General features: G+C 42.4%; 1 protein-coding gene across 12 annotated transcripts in view; it reads right to left on the reverse strand.

Moving 5' to 3' along the window:
- Window positions 1-22,179, reverse strand: part of CACNA2D3 (calcium voltage-gated channel auxiliary subunit alpha2delta 3) — a 740,859-nt gene that overhangs the window by 340,894 nt on the left and 377,786 nt on the right. For all 12 annotated transcript variants that reach the window (XR_010589061.1, XR_010589062.1, XR_010589060.1 and 9 more), the window contains exon 10: window positions 1,054-1,143. Coding sequence is in view for 9 of the 12 variants with exons in the window: in XM_065551026.1 (XP_065407098.1) it covers window positions 1,054-1,143 (90 nt within the window). In the remaining 3 variants the exon portion in view is untranslated. The remainder of the gene's footprint in view (window positions 1-1,053; window positions 1,144-22,179) is intronic.

Below are 22,179 nucleotides of genomic sequence, written 5' to 3' on the forward strand. Positions count from 1 at the left end.
TGGTAAACTCATATTTAACTGAGGGTACTTCAAGTAGTCTAGTGCAGTGGTTTTCCAACTTTTTTCCTGGGGACCCAATTGAAGAAAATTGTTGATAACCACAACCCAACAGAGCTGGGGATGAGGGGTTTGGGGTGTGGGAGGGGCTCAGGGCTTGGGCAGGGGGTTGGGGTGCGGGAGGGAGTCAGCGCTCTGGGCTGGGGGTGCAGACTCTGGGGTGGGGCCAGGGATGAGGGGTTTGGGGTGAAAGAAGGGGTTCTGGATTTGGGGGGGCTCAGGGTTGGGGCAGGGGATTGGGGCACAGGGTTGGGGCGTGGACTTACTTCCGGCGACTCCTGGTTAGCAGCGCAGCTGGGGTGCAAAGACAGGCTTCCCACCTGTCCTGGCACCTCAGACCGCAGTGCGCCTGAAGCGGCCAGCAGCAGGTCTGGCTCCTAGCGGCTCTCGCCAGCAGTCACCTCTCCCCCCCCCCCTCCAGCTCCAGTGGCCGGTTCCCAGCCAATGAGAGTGCAGAGCCGGTGCTCGGGGCAGGGGCAGTGTGCAGAGCCCCGTGGCCCCCCTGCCTAGAAGCCAGACCCACTGCTGGCCACTTCCAGGGCGCAACGCAGTGTCGGAACAGGTAGGCACTAGCCTGCCTTAGCTGGGCAGCACCGCCGACGGGACTTTTAACATCCCGGTTGGCGTGCTGACCAGAGCGACCCAGTGCCTTCCAATCCGCGACCCGAACTTTGAAAAACACTGGTCTAATGTGAATAAACAGCCACTTAAATAATCTTGATAATGTGTGTGTGTGTGTCTCTCTCTCTCAATTTTATATATATAAATGTCAGTAGATCTGCCTCGTTTATTGGATATGGGCAATTTTCAAGTATTACACTGTAGGCTAGCTCATGAAGCACCTTTCTTATCATCATAATCCTATGGAGAGGACTTTGAGCAGGAGCCTGTCAAGATTTATTAGCTAGTTATTAAAATGAAAGTTTATTTTCAGCAATTAACTTAATGGGGGGGAGGAACATCAATGCAAATGTTTAAAGAAAGGTGCAAACTTACATCACTGAGAATGTTGAAAGCTTCATTTAAAGCTATATCCAGCATTCCAATTCCTTTTGCAAAAAGTTTGTTGAGGTGTTCCCTGAAGTGCTGAAACATGAAAAAAACAGGTTGTAAAAGCAATATTCTAACAAATTCAATATACAAGTTAATATATTTTATAGAAGTCATTGACTGGTGATGTATGGCTATTTTAATATACCTATATAAAATTAATGATAAAATAAAGATTAAAGTAAATCTGGGATAAATGGAACAATTTTGTTACTTACTTATTCAATTATTTTTTTCATACATATCCAAATCACAATCCTGAATCACTGGACAGCCAGCTGTCAACACTGAGACAGTTCTCAACGATTTATAATACCCAATTCCCAGCCAGTTTAGGCAGAGGGCGTTTCAACCTATTCCCAGTAGATGTTCCAATAAAAATAATGAAAGCAAGAAAAAAAATCCACATCTAATAGGATCCGTCTATCCTCAATAAGAACAAATATTAGCAATAACTTTAGGAAGGGAGTAAAGGGTATGGTGGATTGGATATATATGAGGAGGCGGATAGACATGTTTTGTTATTTGATATTCTCAGTTCTGTTAGTCCAATTGAAACTGGAGTGTTATGACACAAGAGAAATTAGAAGTCCAGGATTAATGCACAAGTTAGAAAGGACAGTTACCTGTTCCGTAACTGGCGTTCTTCGAGATGTGTTGCTCCTGTCTATTCCACAGTAGGTGTGCGTGTTCGCCGGAAGTTTTTCCCTTAGCAGTACCCGTAGTGGGGGAGCACTACTGCGACACCTGGAGTAGCGCCTCTATATCGCGCTATAAGGGGAGCTGCGCACTCCCCCCACCCTCAGTTCCTTCTTGCCAGACAACTCCAACAGAGGGGAAGGAGGGCGGGGTGTGGAATAGACAGGAGCAACACATCTCAAAGAACGCCAGTTATGGAACAGGTAACTGCCCTTTCTTCTTTGAGTGATTGTTCCTGTGTATTCCACAGTAGGTGACTCCAAGCTAAATTTGATGGAGGTCGGTAGGAGTTTAAAGGTTATCGGGACGGAGTACCGCCCTACCAAACCCGGCGTCATCCCGTGTTTGGGAGATGATCGCATAGTGCGAGGAAAAGGTGTGGACAGAGGACCACATGGCAGCCCTACGTATGTCCTGGATAGGGACGTGGGCTACATAGGCGGCTGACGAGGCCTGCGCTCTTGTAGAATGTGCCTTTATGATAGGCAGCGGGGGAACCCCTGCCAAGTCATATCACGTGCGTATGCACAAGGTGATCCAGCGGGAAAGGTGCTGGGTGGAGACTGGTTGCCCTCTCATACACTCGGCCAATACAACGAACAGCTGCGAGGATTTCCTGAACAGCCTGGTACGGTCCAGGTAAAAGGCAAGCGCCCTACGCACGACTAGCGTGTGTAGGCGGTACTCCTCGTTAGAGGAATGGGGCTTAGGACAGAGTACCTGTAAGAAAATGTCCTGTTCCATATGGAAGGCGGAGACCACCTTGGGGAGAAACGCAGGATGTGGGCGAAGCTGGACCGTATCCCTATGGAAGATCGTATACGGGGTTCCGAGGTCAAGGTCCTAAGCTCCGAGACCCGGCGGGCTGAGGTGATAGCCACCAAGAATGCTACTTTCCAGGACAGGTGGGACCAGGAACACGTGGCCAAGGGTTCAAAGGGAGGGCCCGTGAGGCGGGATAGTACTAGGTTCAGATCCCATTGCGTGACCGGGGCCCTGGCGTATGGAAATGTATGATCTAGTCCCTTTTAAAAGGGGGAGGTGATCTCATGGGAAAACACCGAGTGACCCTGCACCGGAGGATGAAAGGCTGAGATGGCCACTAAATATACTCTGACGGAGGCCGGAGCTAGACCTTGGGTCCTCAGGGACAGAAGGTAATCTAGAATAAGTTGGAGGGATGGGGATGACGGGGAGGCGCCCCGCTCCCTCGCCCACCTAGAAAACCTAAACCATTTGGCAAGGTAGGTCCGTGGTGTAGATGGCTTTCTGCTCTCCAGCAGAATTCATCTGACATCCTCCGAACACCTTCCCTCCTCCTTGTTTAACCATGGAGCAACCACGCTGTCAAGTGAAGCGGGGCTAGGTTGGGATGGAGAAGGCATCCCCTCTCCTGGGAGAGGAGATCTGGGCGGAGCAGCAGCCTCCACGGGGGGGTCGCTAACAGTTGCAGGAGGGTCACGTACCAATGCTGGTGGGCCCAATCCGGGGCTATGAGGATGACCCTCGACCTGTCCGCCTTTACTTTCTGCAGGACCTTGCCTATCAGTGGAAACGGTGGAAAGGCATAGAACAGTTGGTCTGACCACCGTAGGAGGAATGCATCTGAGATCGCCCCCCTTTCTGCCCCTCCCCTGGAACAGAACTGGGGGCAGAGACGATTCTGGGCGGTAGCAAAGAGATCTACCTGGGGAGCTCCCCACTCTCGGAAGAGCTGCCGGGCAACCTCCCAGTGGAGTGACCACTCGTATTGGTGGGAGAAAACCCTGCTGAGGTGATCGGCTCGCGTATTGCGCGTGCCGGGTAGGTGAAAAGCCCTCAGAGAGATGTCGTGGGCTATACAAAATTCCCATAGGTCCAGGGCTTCCTGGCACAAGCCGAGGAGTGCGTGCCCCCTTGCCTGTTGATGTAATACATCACGGTCATATTGTCCGTGAGGACTTTGACCATCTTTCCCCGAAGGTGCAGGCTGAACACTATGCACGCCAGGCGCACCGCCCTGAGTTCCCTGACATTTATGTGGAGGGACAATTCCAAGGTCGAACATCTGCCCTGGGTTTGGAAGCTCTCCACATGGGCTAACCACCCCAGGTCCGAGGCGTCCGAAACTAGATCTAGTGAGGGAGGGGTCTCTCGGAAGGGGATCCCTTGTAACATGTTGTCCGGGAGGGACCACCATTGCAGGTCGGCCACTACATTGGGAGGTACCGTGACAACCTTGTCCAGGTCGTCCCTGGCCTGGGAATATTGGGAGGCTAGCCAGAGTTGGAGGGGCCTCATTCTGAGCCTGGCATGTCACACCACTGAGGTGCAGGCTGCCATGTGGCCCAGGAGTTGAAGGCACGCCCTTGCTGTTGTCACAGGGAAGGACGTGACCGAGGCTATGAGACATTTGAGCGTCTCGAACCTGTCCCTGTGAAGAGAGGCCATGGCCACCACAGAGTCCAACTGTGCTCCTATGAAGTGTATCGCTGAACCGGCACTAACGTGGACTTGTCTTCGTTTATCACTAGGCCTAGACTCTCGCCAGCAGGAATTTCATCTGGGCTCGCACCTGGGACTGAGACTTACCTTTGAGCAGCCAGTCACCCAGGTAGGGGAAAATTTGCAGCCCGTTCCTCCTGAGGTAGGCTGCCACTACCGCCATGCATTTGGTAAAAACCCTGGGAACCATGGAGAGGCCAAAGGGAAGGACCATAAACTGGTAGTGGTCCCACCCTACCAGGAAGCGGGGGAAGCGCCTGTGACCCTCGAAAATATAGATGTGGAAATAGGCATCCTGGAGGTCCACGGCTGCGACCCAATCCCCCGGGTCTAGGGATGGAATAATAGAGGCCAGGGAAACCATGCAGAACTTGTAACGAACCATAAACTGGTTGAGGCTCCGCAGGTCGAGGATGGGCTTGAGCCCGCCTTTTGCCTTTGGAATCAGGAAATACCGGGAGTAGAAACCCCTGCCCTGGAATTCCCGAGGCACCTTCTCCACTGCGCCCAGGGTGAGGAGGCGTGTCACCTCCTGGTCTAGAAGGAGGTGATGCTCCGGATGCCCGGGGATTTCTGGGGCTGAGGGGTGGGGGGGGAGGGAGCGAAGTGAACTGCAACATGTAGCCCCTGGAAATGATGCTGAGGACCCACTGGTCCAACGTTATATGGGACAATTGCACTCGGAAGGCAGATAAATGGTTGCAGAACACAAACTTTATTAACTGGGGGGCTCCTCTGGCAACAGGCCCGGTGGCCCCCCGCAAAGAGTCAAAAGCACCTCTTTCCCTGTCTTTTGCCTTTGGAGGGCCCAGGCCACGGGGCTGAGCGGGACTGGTGCTGGGACCTACGTCTCTGCTCCCTCACCCTCTTAGGTGGAGGCTCATATCTGTCCCTACTTGAAGGAACTGAGGTCTGTGGCCTGGATTTGTCCTTAGCCGGTGGGACATATAGGCCCAGAGTTTGCAGGGTGGTGCGGTAGTCCTTCATCCCGTGTAGACAGGTGTCTGTCTGATCCGCAAACAGGGCCTTCCCATAGAAAGGCAAGTTCTACATGAGGGACTGGGACTCTGCGGACAGCCCTGACAGCGAGAGCCACGACGCCCTGCGCATGGCAACAGCAGAGGCCATCAAACGGGCTGCTGTATCTGCCACGTCCGAAGCCACTTGGAGGGCCGCTTTCACCGCCGCCACGCCTTCGTCGACCAAAGCTCTGAACTCCTTCTTATCCTTTTCCTGAAGAAGAGGTTTGAACTTTGGCAGGGACCCCCACAGGTTAAAATCACAGCGGTTCAGGAGGGCTTGATGATTAGCCACCCTGAGCTGGAAGCTCGCCGATGAATAAACCTTCCTGCCGAAGGTATCCAGTCTCCTGGCGTCTTTATCTTTGGGGGTGGGCGCGGTTTGGCCAGGGGTTGCAGCGGTGCTCCCCCACTACGGGTACTGCTAAGGGAAAAACTTCCGGCACTGGTGCACATGGCGAGCACGCACACCTACTGTGGAATACACAGCATCAATCACTCGAAGAAGAAATTTGTGTTATTAATCTGATTTGTGTAAATTGATGTCTGGATCAGGATTTCAATAAAAAGCTACATTATAAAAGAAGCAGGAAAATTGTCCAGTTCTCAAGCTATTTTCAGTCCACCAAACCTGGCACAGATTGAAATTAGCAAGTAACATAGAGAATAATAGAGGGAAAGGAGAATTAGGAAAGGATGCTTATGAGTTGAAGGGGGCTTGTGTGAGCTCACAAAGGCCCCATGTTAACAGAGCCAGATTCTGGGTCCACAAAGGAGAATTTTAGCTTTCTTTCCATTTCATTTGTTTTAAAAGAAAGTCTCCAGAATTTAAAACATAAAAGTATATAAACCAATCACTTTCTGGAACTGTCAAAATTCTGTCCCCTTTCACGAATATTACATTCAGCAATAGTAGAACACTACAACAAGTGTATAATAATAAGGTCAGAATATGCTCCAGACATACCGGGCATTAAAAACTCTTGGCAATTTTTGAGATACTGTAAATTACCAGACATGGAATGATCTGATTGTTATAACCAAACAACTAATTCATTCTAAAAACAATGTTTTCATATCAGGAAATTAAGTCTTCTAGGTTTATAATGGAAAGATTGACATACAAACTGACAAATACAGTGTCATGAACCATGCTGCTATAAAAAGAAGTTCTATGTAGTATCACGTAGCAGAAGTCACTCTCAAACAATTCTCTATAAAGCAAAATATTTTTGTAAAATAAAAGTATATTATAGTTTATTGGAAGCCATATACTTTCTATTTTGTTAAATTCTAGTAAATTAGAGGTAAAAAATTTACATCTCCGCTCCAGGCAATTTTGAGGCATATGTTTTTGCCACAAGAATAGGCTGGTTTTCCAAAACAATTAGTGTAGTTTAATGTTCATAGTGACCTTCTAAATGTGGTTCACGCAGCTCAATATTTTGAACAGCCAAAAGGCAAAGCCTTGTTTATCTAAATAAGCAGTGACAGCATAAAACCCAGTACAGCCTAGATAGTGGAATGGAGCTTTTGCCTCCAGTACCAGATAGTTAATTTAAACTAACACCAATAAATATTTGTATAGTAATAATAATTATCATTTTAATGAAATTCTTTCCTACTAGCTTCATAGATATAATTTATAATTTGAACCAAGAAAATCAAGAGTTCGGGTGTGGAGGAAGACTAGAGAAGGAAGCCATGTCTTGGGAAAAACCTTTACAGTACATTTGGTTTTATGGCATTTCTACAATTAGAAAAAGAACTAGATAAAGAACTAGATTAACTAGAGCAAGAAGTAAATAAATGGATATCTGATCCAGTAGGGGAACACCTACATTTCTATATGGCCAAGCAACATTTGTAATTGAACATTTTCAAAACACTACCTATATAAAGCCAAATGAAACAAAGAAATAATTATGTTTCTAAAATAAAAAGTTAAAATACCATTAACCTTTAATACATTTGTATTGCACCGAAATTTTTAAAATAATAATAAAATGATGTGAATAAAATACTCAAACATTCAATAAATGCATTGAACTTTTTTATACAAATTTTAAAATCCTTGGAACTTTAAGCTTATATTGACAGCAAACTACATTGCCAGCTTTTCCACCACAACCTGTGTGTATTGAGTGCATTGGGATAGGTCGGAACACAAAGATAGTGGTTCCTCAATTCTGGGGCTGATTCTTTGTTCCTAGAATAATTCAGAACACTCTCCTGGGTACTCTAAACTGTCTATAGCCCTGATCCAAAGCCCAGTGAAGTCAAGATTCCAATTAGGTTCAATGGATATCGCACCCAGCCTAATGTCATGAAAAGGATTACTAAAAAAAAATTTGCTTTTCGGATTGTCTTGAAAAATGGAAAAATTAAACCTAAATTAACATTTTCTGTGAATATTTTTTGATTTGGTGATAAATCCATCTTTTGTCAAAACAATTATTTTGACACAAAATTTCAACTAGCTGTAGCAGCCACGCCTCCTCTCTCACAGACCTGGCAGAGGTGGTGATGAGGTAGCGCACAGCTGTCATAGCTGCTTCTTATGCCCCGGACTGGTGGAATCTCCTGGAAACTGTCAATACCAACTTTCTACAGGAGGGTCAAGGTTCTTACCTTTTATCTTTTAATAAATCAACTGGATTAAAATAAGCAATTAAGTATCCCAATTGAATTTTTGCCCTTGGAAGCAGATTACTGTTCCACAAACACTAATTAAACTAACGATGAACTTCGCAATAAAAGAATGCTTCACAATAGTTTACAAAAGCTCAGACCGTTTCACAGACTATTTCATGGATACTGTGAAAACTTTTTGACAATGTATGTACACTATCACATATGAACATACAGTATAAAGAAACAGATTATTTAAAATTACCAGTAAATTGTATAATTTTTAATCTATAAATCAATTCATAGATCTATCAGATGAACAAATATTTTCTCTCCTTAATAGTTAGATATAGATGTGCCGAAAAATACACTGTTGAAATATGTAAAAATATAATGTTGACATTTGTTTGCTATACAAAATGGTAAAATGTTGACAATGGATTTCATGCACTATGAATTTTAATGAATCCATGTTTTCTGCCTCCGGCCTCATAGTGAACAGATGCTAGTAGGTGATTCTGCAAAAGGACTGAATTAATTAAGGGTTGTTGTTTTTTAAAAACTATGCGTTGTATTCTCTTTCACTGGTTTTCAATCTGTTCTTTGTTGTTTGAGAATGTCAATAGCACTTCAACACTCTGTTTATCCATCCACTAGAAAATTTAGTCAATAACATTTAAATGATTGTTTCTTTAATGCGCAGTGCACATCTTTACCATACTGGGTTTCATGGATACACTGCACTAACTGGAGTTATGCTAAAGGAAGTTAAAAGTCTTTTCAATGGTGGAACAAAGAATAGATTTTTCAAACTGTTAGTCTACATCTAGTTGAGGGTAGGTTTGTTTTAAAACAATCAAGATGTATTATTGTGCCTATTGCACTTTATAAAAAGCCAGATTCCAATAACCATAATGACAATGAGTGATACTATATTCCATTAGCAGGTCCAAATGACTTCAGTGGGATTACTGATGGCATAAGGTATTGTTCAGTGAATCTGGCCCATGATGATTATTGTTTTTAAGGGGGAAAAAACAAAGCTCCAGTCATTCAGTTTCTCCCTTTTCAGATTTCCAGTCATCTGTAGCTATGCGCTAGACTAAAGCGTATTGTAAGTCATGGTTTTGCAACTCCTTTCATTAGTAAAGGAATACTACAGGCATTACATTTTCAAAAAAGTATCTAATTTTGGATGCGAGAATGCCAGCATTTCAACTTAGCATACCTCTGCTTGGGTGTTTGTACATTATACAAACACCAATCAGTAGCCACATCAGGAAGCATATATGTAACAGCAGGAGTGCTGCACATGTAAACAATACTTTGTACCTATATCATATTTTTCAACCAATTTCAGTGCATTCCAAAAAAGCAAGCCTGACAGCTCCCTGCAAGTCACATAAGTATTACAGTGAACTGATTTTACAATTGAGGGTCAGTGTGTTTAAAAACTCCAACTTGAAAAAACAGTATGTGACCATGCAACTAGGCTTTATTATAATGCATGTGCACAAGGAAGCAGAATTAAGGTTGCACTGGCAACTGTAAATCTGGCATTCCCTCACTTTCAGTTGCTTGACTTTGTAACCTAAATCATTTTCTTTTACCATAAAAGAAATTTACCATAAATTTTTGAATGTAATTTCCTAGTCTACAGTATAGATGTCTATCACTTGAGCTACAGGACTAAACTACATTAGGTGTCAGCAAAAATAGGCCACTATTGTAGAGGGAAGACTGGGCCACTGGTGCCATGTGGTAGGAGAGAAATCAGGGAGGACCAATCCAGGCTCTCTCTCTCCCTCCCCACACCAGAGGTGAGGCACTTCTGGCTCATACACTGCTCTCAGAGTGAAAAACTGGCTGTTGGGGGTAGGTGCTGGATCTAAGGAGGGGAGTGATTGGGGATGGGAGGGGAGGAGATATTTGTAGACTGAAAATGCGCTCTCGCCCAAATTTCAGAGAGTTGCTGCAAATTACAAGATGTTACAACTTCTCAAAAAAGGTTGCAAAAATCTTTTATAATATCAGCAAACACCACATTTTAAATTAGAATCGTGATTGCAGGTTGATAGTCTCCCTTTAAATGACTTATTTAAAGTCAGAGAGAACCCAGAATAGAATCTTGGATTCCCTTGCACTAAAAAGGCCTTTGCACCTTCTTATTTTTACGTATGATATTTTTTTGATAGTAAGTAGCATGAGAAACCAGTGAAAATTTCTCTCTCACCTATCTGTCCATCTACCTCAGGACCTTTTTAGTACCTATCATCATAGAATTGGAGCTCTTGCACAGTAATATGAGAGTGTTTAGACGTTGAATGGGGTATCTGTGCAGATGTACAACTGTGTACACAAACATTTGTGTGTAATTATAAACCTAATTTCCATGTGCAATTACCACTATGTGCAATGTCTACTAGCAGACTCAGATACCTAATTTGCATGCATAACCTCGGTAATTCTGAATGCAAATTAGTCACACAATTATGACAATCAGGCCTTGATGTCTGATTACAAAATTATAAGTGAATAATACATACAAGGGAAGTTGTGACTTCATTACAATAAGTGCATGTGGATGCATTCAGCTGAGGATCTATCCATGTCTCAATTTAGAGCTAGTTGGAAAAAATGGAGGGTGAAAAGAGGAATTTCAGAAAAATGTAATAGTGAAATTCAGCACTGCACAGAGGAGCAGGACAAGGACCATGCATCACTGAAAGAGGGCTTCAGTGGTACAGAGGTCTTGCTGAACCTCTGCACATATCTGACTCTGTTTAAAAAAAAATACTCTCAGATGTCAAAAATCTTATTTTGATGAAAAATTTCCAACCAAGAGACCCAACAATAATATATGGCTGGCAAACAAAATTTTATACAGGTCAAACAAGCTGTGGCCAGTGGATCTCTTGGCTTCATACCAGCCTCCACGTCAGAAAGAAATCAAGAAAATAATTTGCTCATCTTAAAATCAGAGGAAATGTTCTTGTCTCATGTCTAAGTACAAAGCATATGTGTCTAAAGAATAATGGCCAGTATAGGGCACACTGCAGCTATTGTTTCCAGAAGGATAACACAATAAGGAAAGGGGATTCCCCTACACTAAAGCAGGAAAAGTCCCATTTCTGATTAAAATTATGGTACCCCAATAACAGGTTTGGATTATCCCAGTAGGTGGATGGGGTTTACTTACAGAAAGCTTTTCCAATTGTCTCAATATCCTACACATGTTCCTACAGAAAACTAGCAATCACTATTGCTGCTTGAGTCAGCAACAGATTAAACAGGAGGATCCAATTGGGCAGAGCATGGGAAGACTTTTCAGATTATTTCTCATGCCTGAATTTTGAGTCTCTCCTTTGGGAAGTTACTGAAAAAGTTTCTGTGTGACTCCGATTTATAAACCATCTTTTTCTAGCCCACTGGGAGCTCAATCACTGATTCTACAGACCCCAGCCTATATTTGGTTACTTAGATTTAATTGTCTAGGGGTTGCAGGGTAAGGATCTCTTGGCAAAATGAGCTATCCAGTCAGCTTTCTGCCACTTTTCTTCTCACCCTTTCAATTTTGATTTACTATGTTTTAATCATTTAAAATAATTAAGTTAAATAAATATTTTTATTTATCATCTTTCTCGGAGGTTCGGTGATCAAGCACTTTTTTCTGTTTTGTCCTTTAATAGTGTTAGATGGAAGCCTGTGGGTGAGAGTGAATGGGTCCTAAAAGGAGGTGAAGAGCTTGTACATTTCAACAGATGTAGGGAGGATAAAGGTATGTCTGTTGAGGGGGCTTATTGGGGCACTGCTGAAAGATGGCAGGGTTAAGTTTGCACAGGCAACAGTAATGGTGCATTTCCTGGTTTTCGGCCATGAGTTTTGCTAAGCTCAGTGCTCTGCAAGGAGAAGACATGCCACAAAAAACCTTAACTCTGCATTAATTTAGTCTTTTTGCCATTGAATTTCCTAGGTTGTTGGGGTTTTTTTAAACAGGAAAATGTACGTTGTTGGTAGGAGTTATTTAGGCAGGTGTGCGTATGTCCCTCAATTACCATAAAAAGAACAGGAGTACTTGGACTACAGCCCACTTCTCTGTATGCATCCGAAGAAGTGGGCTGTAGTCCACGAAAGCTTATGCTCTAATAAATTTGTTAGTCTCTAAGGTGCCACAAGTACTCCTGTTCTTTTTGCGGATACAGACTAACACGGCTGCTACTCTGAAACCTGTCAATTACCATAGTGAGCCAGAGTCCCCCACACACACCCACACCAGCTGCCTCCCACCAGCCCTGCTTTTGTACATCTCGCTAGCCATTCCCCAGACCCATTCAACATGTCCCCACCTCCAACCTGGGCCCTCGACACTACCATACCTAGGGCTCCCCATCACAAGCAGGGAATGCCCTTGAAGTCTTCACTCCCTGGTATACAAACGTTTCTATTTTCCTTAATTCCCCCCATCACCACCACCAAATAACCCAAATCACACCCAGTGCCTGGAGCAAAGGATGAGTGGGGAGGGATAGCTCAGTGGTTTGAGCATTAGCCTGCTAAACCCCGGATTGTGAGTTCAATCCTTGAGGGGGCCATTTAGGGAGCTGGGGCAAAAATCTGTATGGGGATTGGTCCTGCTTTGAGCAGGGGGTTGGAGTAGATGCCCTCCTGAGGTTCCTTCCAACCCTGATATTCTATGATAACTATATTACAGGGGAATAATGCTGGGGTGCAGGAAGGTTGGGGTATAGGCTGGTTGTGGTGCCCTAGCAGGGCTGGGAAGTATTACAGGGTTGGGGTGTAGTGACACACCTGGGGCTGCAGGGGGTTGGGGTGCAAATGATTTAGTTTGCATTGGCAGAGCTGGGGTGAAGGAGGCTGGGAGGCAGCATTGGGGTGTAATGGCAGAGCTATGGGTGCAGAAAGGTTGGATTGCAAGGTGGTTGGCGTGCACTGGCAGAGTTGTGGGAGTGCACAGAGATTGGGGTGCACTGGAAAAGCAGAGGGAGTAGGAGATTGGGATGCACTGGCAGGGCTAAGGCTGCAGGGTGGTTGGGGTGCTAGAAGGTTGGGGTTCACTGGCAAACCTGGGGGCATAGTGAGGATGGAATATTCTGGCAGAGCTGTGGAGTGCACAGGAGTTGGGGTGTATGGCAGAGCTGGGGCTGCAGGGTGGATGGGGTATAGGGGACTGGAATGCACTGGCAGAGCTGTGAAATGCAGGCAGGTTGGGTGCATTGGCAGAACGGGGGTGCCATGTCTCTTCACCTGATCCCCCAAACTCTCTTACCTCCCCTACCATTTATCCCCCTCCCATAACCTCCCTCCCCTCGCTTCAGCCTCGATCCCCCACAACCCTATTCCCCCACTCCTCCACCCCCTAGTGCCCTTCCCCTCTCAGGAAGCATCCCCCCATCTATTTCCCCCCCACCCCCAAGATTTGATTACATTCCCCCACACCCCCAAAAATGGCCACCCGTAATTCACAAATTGTAACAACCTCAAACCACTTAGTCCTAAACTTCTTTTGTCTTGGGTGGAGATTATGGTAATTTATCCAGATACATTAATTGAAGGGTGAATTCACAGAAATCAACAGGCCAGTGATTCATCAGTCATTAGTACTTATTAGTTTAACAATACAAGGCAACTGGAGAAAACTGGTGTGGGGCTCCTGTAACTAGAGACAAATGACTCCAAATTTGCATCACTAACACTACCCAGCATCATCACCAACCACACCAAATTTCAAAGTACTTTGATTAACTGTTCCGATTTTAGAGCCTCTACAAGAGTCGCGTGTAAAGCATACAAAATGGGAGGAACGGTAACCCTTTAGCCATTTTTCTGTATTGGCACATGCAGTGTAAAAATGTACATTTTCTTAAAAAACATTCTCAGTTTGGGTCCCCCAAAGATTCTGTGAGTGCCATGAACTACTTTGGGTAAAATTCAACAGATTGAGACCACTGAAGTGGGTATTCACCCACGAAAGCTTATACTCCAATATGTCTGTTAGATTATAAGGTGCCACAGGACTCTTTGTTGCTTTTTACAGCTCATTGATAGTTTCATCTCGAGCACTGGGCAAAATACCAGACACACAAACACATCTAGAAACTCTATTTTAAAACGGTTGTTTTTTTCTGGGCTTATAAAAAACATTTTGTTAAAAAATTCCAATCAGCTCTCACTATCGGTCATATGTTTGATTCCCTTTATTTGAGGTTACATGCAACAGGAGAGAACAGGACCCTTTTTATTCTATCATTTACTATGGGCTAGATTGTGATACCTTTATTTACATTGATTTCAATGGGACTACACAAAAAGTAAGTTACTACTCAGCATGAGTACGGGTACCCAAACCTTAAAGGTTTTTTGTGCTGGTTCATAAGAGCATTGTTTCACATCAGAACATACGAATCGGTGGACACTGCCCTGCCCACTGAGTCCACAGGTGAAAATAGTGGATCACAGCTGAGTTTTGCAGTGGAGCTTGTGCAACTACACTAGCTGGCATTTTGCTCCCTAGGGGGCTCAGTTGTGTCACCTGAAGAACAATCTTGTTAGTGGGACCAACTTGGGTCTCCTGGTCAGGGTTAAGAGAAACTGCAGCTTGCTTTTGCAGCTCTCCCCGTGCTCTCAGCTGATATGACCCCAAATGTTCCTAAGATATATTTGGCAGAGAGCTGCCAGATCAGCTGGGATGACTGCACCAGGAAAAAAGCCAACAGCAAAATAGCCAAGACCAGCCTATATGTAGTGGAATCATGAGGTTCATTACTTTGTCACAGGGAGGGCCACACACATATTTTTTATGATACAATAGCATTCACTCCTCCGATGCAGATTTGGACATTTTCCTATTGACAATTGGACTTGGTCAGAGCAGTTACTTGTTATATGGTAGAGTGATGGACATCATTCTATCTAATCACTTGTGTTCCCAGGGGGCAGGTGACATTTGCAGTAGTGCTGCTCTCCGAGGGAGGCTACAATTTATCCATAACCCCAACACTGGATTATGAGTAACCAAATATCATGAGGACAACGGGAATGAGGACTTGCAGCTGTACCCTGTTTAGTCTCTGGGCAGCCTATGAGCACATCTGAGCCACAGCAGGGCTGCTTGATTGACCACTCCGCCTGACTGGCCGAGGAAGTCAGCAAGCCTGCTCTGAAGCCCAACAGCAGCGACTGATCTCTGACTGTTCCATGTTTATGCCTACAGCTGTGACTGCTCTTGTGCCAGCCTTGTTTCCAACCTCACTCCAGTCCTGTTCCCCTACTGGCTTCCTGACTGCGGCTCTGACCCCTTGGCTCTGGTTACTGGCTTCCACTCCAAAAACTAGGCTTGACCGCCCACAGCCCAGTTTGTGGCACCAGAACGAAGATATACAGAAAAGCTGATGAGGTTTAAATATGTCCAGATATAAGGCATTGCTTGTTACTCCAAATTATTTGCATGAGGAAGGAGTAGGCTGAGAAAAACTGAACTGAATCTCAGTAGTTTGGGGCTAGCTGGGGTCTAGTTGTGGCTACTGAATGAAATAAAGGTGACCACAGTGGGATATTTTTATTTATTTATTGTACTGCTGGTTTGTGCACATTGCAATCTTCCTTAATTACATAAAATTTTAAAAAGTTACAAGCATTTGCTTAAACAAAATTATATATGTAGAGTTTTTGTTTCCCAGCCTCTCAGTGGCAATGCCAAACAACTTAGTTGCTGCATTAATTTTCTGTTTTGTTTAATTTCAGGTAATTAAAACAAGAAAATAAAAGCTCATTGAAAGCGGTCGCACACTAAGCCCTGTCTATCTCTGTCATTTTAATTTACACAAGGGTAGCTCTTTATTTAGTTTTATTTACTATGCCTATCTGTGCATCTATCAGATGCTCTATAAATTTCGTATCATCTGGAAACATTTATAGGGAAATGTCCTCAATCCATATATAGTGCCTATAAAGGAAGAATGTATATTGTGATATTGTAACTTTAAATCTGGAGTTACATTAAATCAGATTGTCATCTCATTCCTATGGGGTAGGTAAATTGCAATATGGAATTTCTCAAAGAAGAAAAAACCTCTTGGCCCAAGAAAACTGGTATTAAAATATGCAATCCCACATGTTTGTAATTTTGTGGAGAAAGTGCAGACGGTGACAGAATAGTGTCTGAACTATTTCCCACTTCTTTTTCATTTGTATATAGCAAATTGATATATTTCAAGGTAGCAGCTGTTTAATGCCAAAGCCAAATTATAAATTATCTTGGTACTATGCAAATTTTAAATATATTTGATATTACTACACCACATTTAGGTACAAAGACTCATTTCAACCTGTTTTTGTGTCGCCTGTAGCAATAATTACAGGTTTGACCCTGGTGATAAATTAGACGCAAATCCAGTGTTGCACATTATGGAAAGTATACATTCTGAATCCAATGATTATACCTATCTCTTAATATCTGTACTTAACTTCCAAAAATGAATACAGCTCAGTACAAGAGGTTTAAGGGAAACACCTTCAATATGACTAAAAGACAGAATTTAGAAAAGTAGGTTAAGCTAGCTTGCTATTACATTTCGTTATTTCATCTCAGTTTTTGCTGTATCACACATAAGTTGTGAACATTCCAAAACTAAATCATACACTGTGAACCCTCAAAGTACTTAAAAATCAAAGCAGGAATACTAGACAACACACTTTTCAAGATCCGTGGCTCCTACTCATGCCTTTCACATGTGGTGTATCTCACACAGCACACTAAGTGCCCCAACAACAAACTATGTGGGTGCAATGAAACAATCACTATGCTCTCGAGTGAACTTGCACAGAAAGTTGAGAAAAAAACAAAAACATCTTATCACCAATGGGCAAACACTTTTCACAAAGCGATCCACTCCAAATCTGACCTCTCAGTCCTCATCCTCAAATGAAACCTGCACAACACGTTCAAAAGACAAGCCTGGAAACTTAAGTCCATAACTCTGCTAGACACCAAAAATAAAGGATTTAATAAAGACACTGGATTTATGGCTCATTACAGCAATCTGTAACCCACTGTACCCCTTCGTCCTACAACTGTTAACTGACACTTCACTTTGAAAGGTCTCTTGCAACACGAATTAACTCCTTACCTGTTCCACCCTTGCATTTAGCTGTGACACACTGAATATCTTTCCCAGACCTGAAGAAGAGTGCTGTGTAAACTCAAAAGCTTGTCTCTTTCATCAACAGAAGCTGGTCCAATAAAAAATATTGCCTCTTTAGTATCCTGGGACCCACCCGGTTACAACAGTACTGCAATCAGACTTCGGTAGATCATCTCGGTTTGAGATGCCTGCTTTGTGCCTTAATACAGTACCTGGCGTGTCCATAAACAACATTTCACATTTCACTGTCCTATCCGAAATAGTAAGTAAGTTTATAAAATTTCTGATTTGATTCAAACATGTTTTTCAAAGCAACAGTGCTTTCATCAGCTGTATAGTACACAGACAAAAATCAAAGGTGCAGTTAGGTCAATAGAGCCAGACATATAGCTGTGTGCAAATTAATTTCTGCAAAAATATTTCATTAAAATCAGTATCATTTCTAAATACGCCATACCAAGGTTTCTTCCTTGGGATTTAACATTAGAGGTATTTCTTTTATTTAGACAGATTTTTACAGCCAGGTCTGCACTGTATTCCTTTGCTATCCCTGTAGCAGGCCAGGAACACACTGTGATTTTCCTGGTTCCCTACTTTATTCAGAGGGAAAGTCCTGGTTAGAATACTGGGAATGTGGAGGTCGAAGCTCTGCTCATTGCCCACTTCTGTCTGCTCATTCCCTGACAATAAAAATTCTTTAACAACTTTCAATAATATTTAGCTAATAGTTTAAGACAATTTAAAAATCCAGACTACAACACACTGGACATACAAAACACTGAATGAATGTATGTCTTCCATCACTTTAGTATTTATGGAGGAATGTTGCTCAACAGGAAACTGCCTAGTTTACTATGGGGTGTGTATGAGGTAATTTACCCTAGCCAACTCTTGACTCCAGCTAGGGCAGGTATTCATAGCAGGGAAGGCAGCGCAGTGCAGGTACTACCAGCCCAGCACAGACCTCGATTATGTACTCAGCTTGCTAGCCAGCTCTGAAACCTGCACCTGCACTTTGTTTTTCTGCTCCTGCTACTCTCAGTAGCTGGATTCAAGCCCGTTCACAGATCTGCTGTGTAGACATACCCAAAGACTATGACTTATAAAGAGAATTTTAAAGGCATGATTTATGTCTTAGTCATAGTCTATGCCAGCTATCATGCTGAAAACATTACTAATAAATTAATTACTAATAAATCAAATACAACTTTGAATTTAAGAACAAAATAAATGAGATGAGACGTCAATGAGGTCGAAGGATAACTCAGCCCATTTCCCCCACTTCATTCTGACTGCTCTCCTTAATCATGAATGCACCTGGGAATCAGGAACCACAACGACAATAATCAGGGGAGAGGTAGGACTGAACAGAACTCAGACTTTGGCTAGTGAAAAAATAGCAAAATGCAACAGAATTTACATGAAGATAAGATACAACCAGACTATCCACTGTATGTTATGGAAACAATGGTTGCAGCTCCATTGTTAAGTCTGAGTTGAGTTTTGCACTTAAGGGATTTGTCCTGTATGACGAATACTATGTATCCTTCCCACACCAAAAATTACAGCACTTAAACTGAGTATAGAATTATTTTTCTGAGAATTTAAAAGAAAATCTTAGTTTGAGTTAAAACTAATATAAAAATGGGCCCTTAAGAAATTTAGCAATCTGTGATCATCCTTTTATTGTCCCAATTGACAAGGGGGGGGGGGGGAGAAAAGAATACACGACTCTTTAAAAATCAATTTCCTCTCATTTGCAACCATAAACATTAAAGTACATATCTGAGTGCCTTAACTGCTTTTCCGTACCTTAACATGTTTGGATTTCTTCTAGGATTTAACTCTAACTCTGAATTTCCTTGACTTGTAATACTTGTTTTAGGGATAATTACAACCTCACTAAAAAATGTGTACCCTATATTACTGGTGTATATACTCAATCTTAACAGCAGGTTAAGATTTTTTTTTATTCTGGCAATTTATATTAGGTTTGTGGTCCTACTCCCCTTTAAGTCCATAGAAACTTTACAGTGCCTTAAACAGGAGCAGGACCAACTGCCAGGTAGAACAGAAGAAATTCAGGGCCAAATCCCACAAATATATACTCACAAGCAGGTCCATAAGCTTTAATTCTGACTCTTATACATTTAATGAGGTGTTTCATTTCTGAGCTGAAAAGTAGTCATTCACTCATGCTTATCTGTAACAATGTTATTAACACTTATATAAATCATTAGGCCTTGGAATCTTGGGGGTCAAAGGACCAGACGCTCTTGTGCTATTTGAGAGAGAAAGCATAATGTAAATCAAAAGGCACAAATTCAAGTGCGAGAGAAGGGTGAATCACTTAAGTACTTCGGCCTAAACCCTGCCACTGTCTGCAGGAGTGAAGGGTCCTGCACACATTAGAACTGGGACAGTTCTGCCATGAGGAGCAGGGCACTGAAAGCCTGTGTAGGACGTTAAAACCTCTTGGGCCCCATGGCACGCAGTGCGATGGAGATTCCTTGCAAACCACCACAGACAAAGAGGAAAATGGCCAGTGCATATGTGATTTTGTAATTCCACAGATCATTCTCTCTCTCGCACACACCACACACACACACACACACACCATAGAGGGACAGCACACTAGCTGCATGGCTTACAACAACCCTAATACTGTAGTAGCAATGGTGGCCTAGAAGTAAATCCTTGCACTCCAATCCCTGAAAATTTTTTACCTCATGTACTGAGGCTGCCCACGGAAACAGTATTTGCCCCTTTATGCTTACTATGAATAAAGCATACTATAAATATGGTTGGCACGTTCCTCTTATAGGCATATTCATTCTAATGTTCTAAGATTAAAAGAAAGCTTTCAGCAAGAGAATGAACAACATTTAGTAACTTTACTCAACTGACTTCTCTACAGTAGAAAGACTCCATTTGAACATTCAATACAGGGAGCAAAATACAACAGATACCTTGAAGACAGATGTAGTTTGGGTTATTGATCCTGTGAAAACAATTCATGCTTAAATTATTGAAACAGCTATTTTCTCCACTATTGTAAAAATACAGTGAAAGCCCATTCAGACATGTGAAGTAATTATTTCTTTCTGCTTCTGCTAAGCTTGCTTATTTATGCCATGTGTGATATAGGGGCATATTAAATTAGCAAGGTGCAGTAAGCAAGAATCAGAAAAAAATTACTTAATAAAAAGACAGTTTATGAGTTATTTTCAATATTGGCATTCAGATACCATGGTGATGTCTATGGTTATTTATGTCTATGGTATTATAGTTACTTCATGTATGCATTCACATTATAGTATATCATAGGTAAACTTAAATATATGTTCATATATAAGTTCACCTACGATATACTATAATGTGTATGCATATATGAAATAACTATAATGACATACTAACTGAAAAATATTTTTATTAGTGTAATTATTATTAATACCATAATGCTGCTTTGTCTGTTTGTAAATGTTATTTTCAATATTAATTCTGTACTCTCTCTAGTAATCGCTATTAAAACATTTTTCACACAGTGGTATCCACCATACCACACTTTCCCTCAAAATCTAGACTTGCACATAACTAGTATCTCAGATGCCAGGATGATTGGTGCAGTATAAGAATGTGAATACAAAAGAAAAGAACAGAACTATGGGTAATGATAGGTAAATATTGTTTTTATGATGGCAACCACTATTCTGTATTTTCTATGCTAGCATAAAAACCATACACTAGTTTGCAAATGTAGACGCTAATGTGACTTAAATTTTATGTAATTAAAAAAAACCCCTAGGTTTTAACATTAAATGTATTTAATGTACTGGAGAAGTCAAATGACTAATATTTATTGACAAGAGCTTTATGAGATGGCTTTAAATCTTTTCCTTTGCTGACATCTTTTTTCTAACATGTCCAAGTCTGCTGTTTTGATACCACAGGAAAATAGCAGTCTATATTCATATCTTTGTAGCGTGCTTGTTTATTTTAATTATTTTTGAGAGATTAAACTTATGGCTTTTGCCAAATGTAGTTAAAATAAGCAATGACAAATTACTAAAAGGTTTAATGCTACATTATTTCATAACATACTTATTAATTAGCACTTGATGCTGTAGTAAGTAATCAGGCCACTGAATAGCCTGCAGATTAATTGTACAAGCATCCTCATAAACAAAATGTGGCCTGCTATGGAGACTGTCACTTGTTTTGGTCTAATGATATACACTCTGATAAACAAAGTGTATTCGGCTCTGAATTCATATAAGACGACAGAACAGCTGCAGTTGTTAAAGATGACATAATTATTAGGGCAGAGTGAAAGAAAGGCTAAAGTTGGAAGAAACTTGATGAATGATAGTATTTGGCATGATATCTAGAAAAAAGCCTAGAATTTTGAAAAATCTTTTGTAACTTTAAAAGCAATGGCTTCATGAGAAATTGCTTGCAATTAAACCTAATTTCTAACTAAGCAATGATCTGAGAATAGAGAGACCCTGGAGAGATAGTTAATATCACAAAGATGTGTCTGCTGCTACTCTGTCTTGCAAGCTTATAAAATCCATTGCAGTGTTCACAGAGCTTTCATGGCTCTGGTGTGATTCATTGCAAAACAGTGCAGAGCTTGTGAAAAACTGAATGGGAAAACTGAACGTTTCTTCAATTACCACAAACTTTCCTACTAGTTCTCTCACTTTAAATGGACAGGACAGTATACAATCTTTTAATACAAATATATTGGAATAGCACACTTAATAAAAACGCATAGGCCCATGTGTGTCAGTATGAACCTGACATGGCAAACCCATGAAAAAAACGCAACAATTGGGCTTGTTTTTGGCTTAATTGGCTTGTGAGATGCTTGTTGGCTAGTTTTTGGCTTGTAGCTTGTTTGGCTTGTAGCTTCTTTTTTTTGATCGACTCCTGGCAAGCAGGGGCAAGGAGGGGGAGAGAGTCAGGGGTGCACAGACTGCATGCCAGGGGGATCTAGTCACATAGAGTATTGGGGTTTCTAAGGATTGGCTTGCTTTGAAATGGGAATAGCTTCATTTTTGGCTTATTGTGAAAGT

Source organism: Chrysemys picta, chromosome 7 (assembly GCF_011386835.1).
Source record: "Chrysemys picta bellii isolate R12L10 chromosome 7, ASM1138683v2, whole genome shotgun sequence".
Lineage (NCBI taxonomy): Eukaryota > Metazoa > Chordata > Testudines > Emydidae > Chrysemys > Chrysemys picta.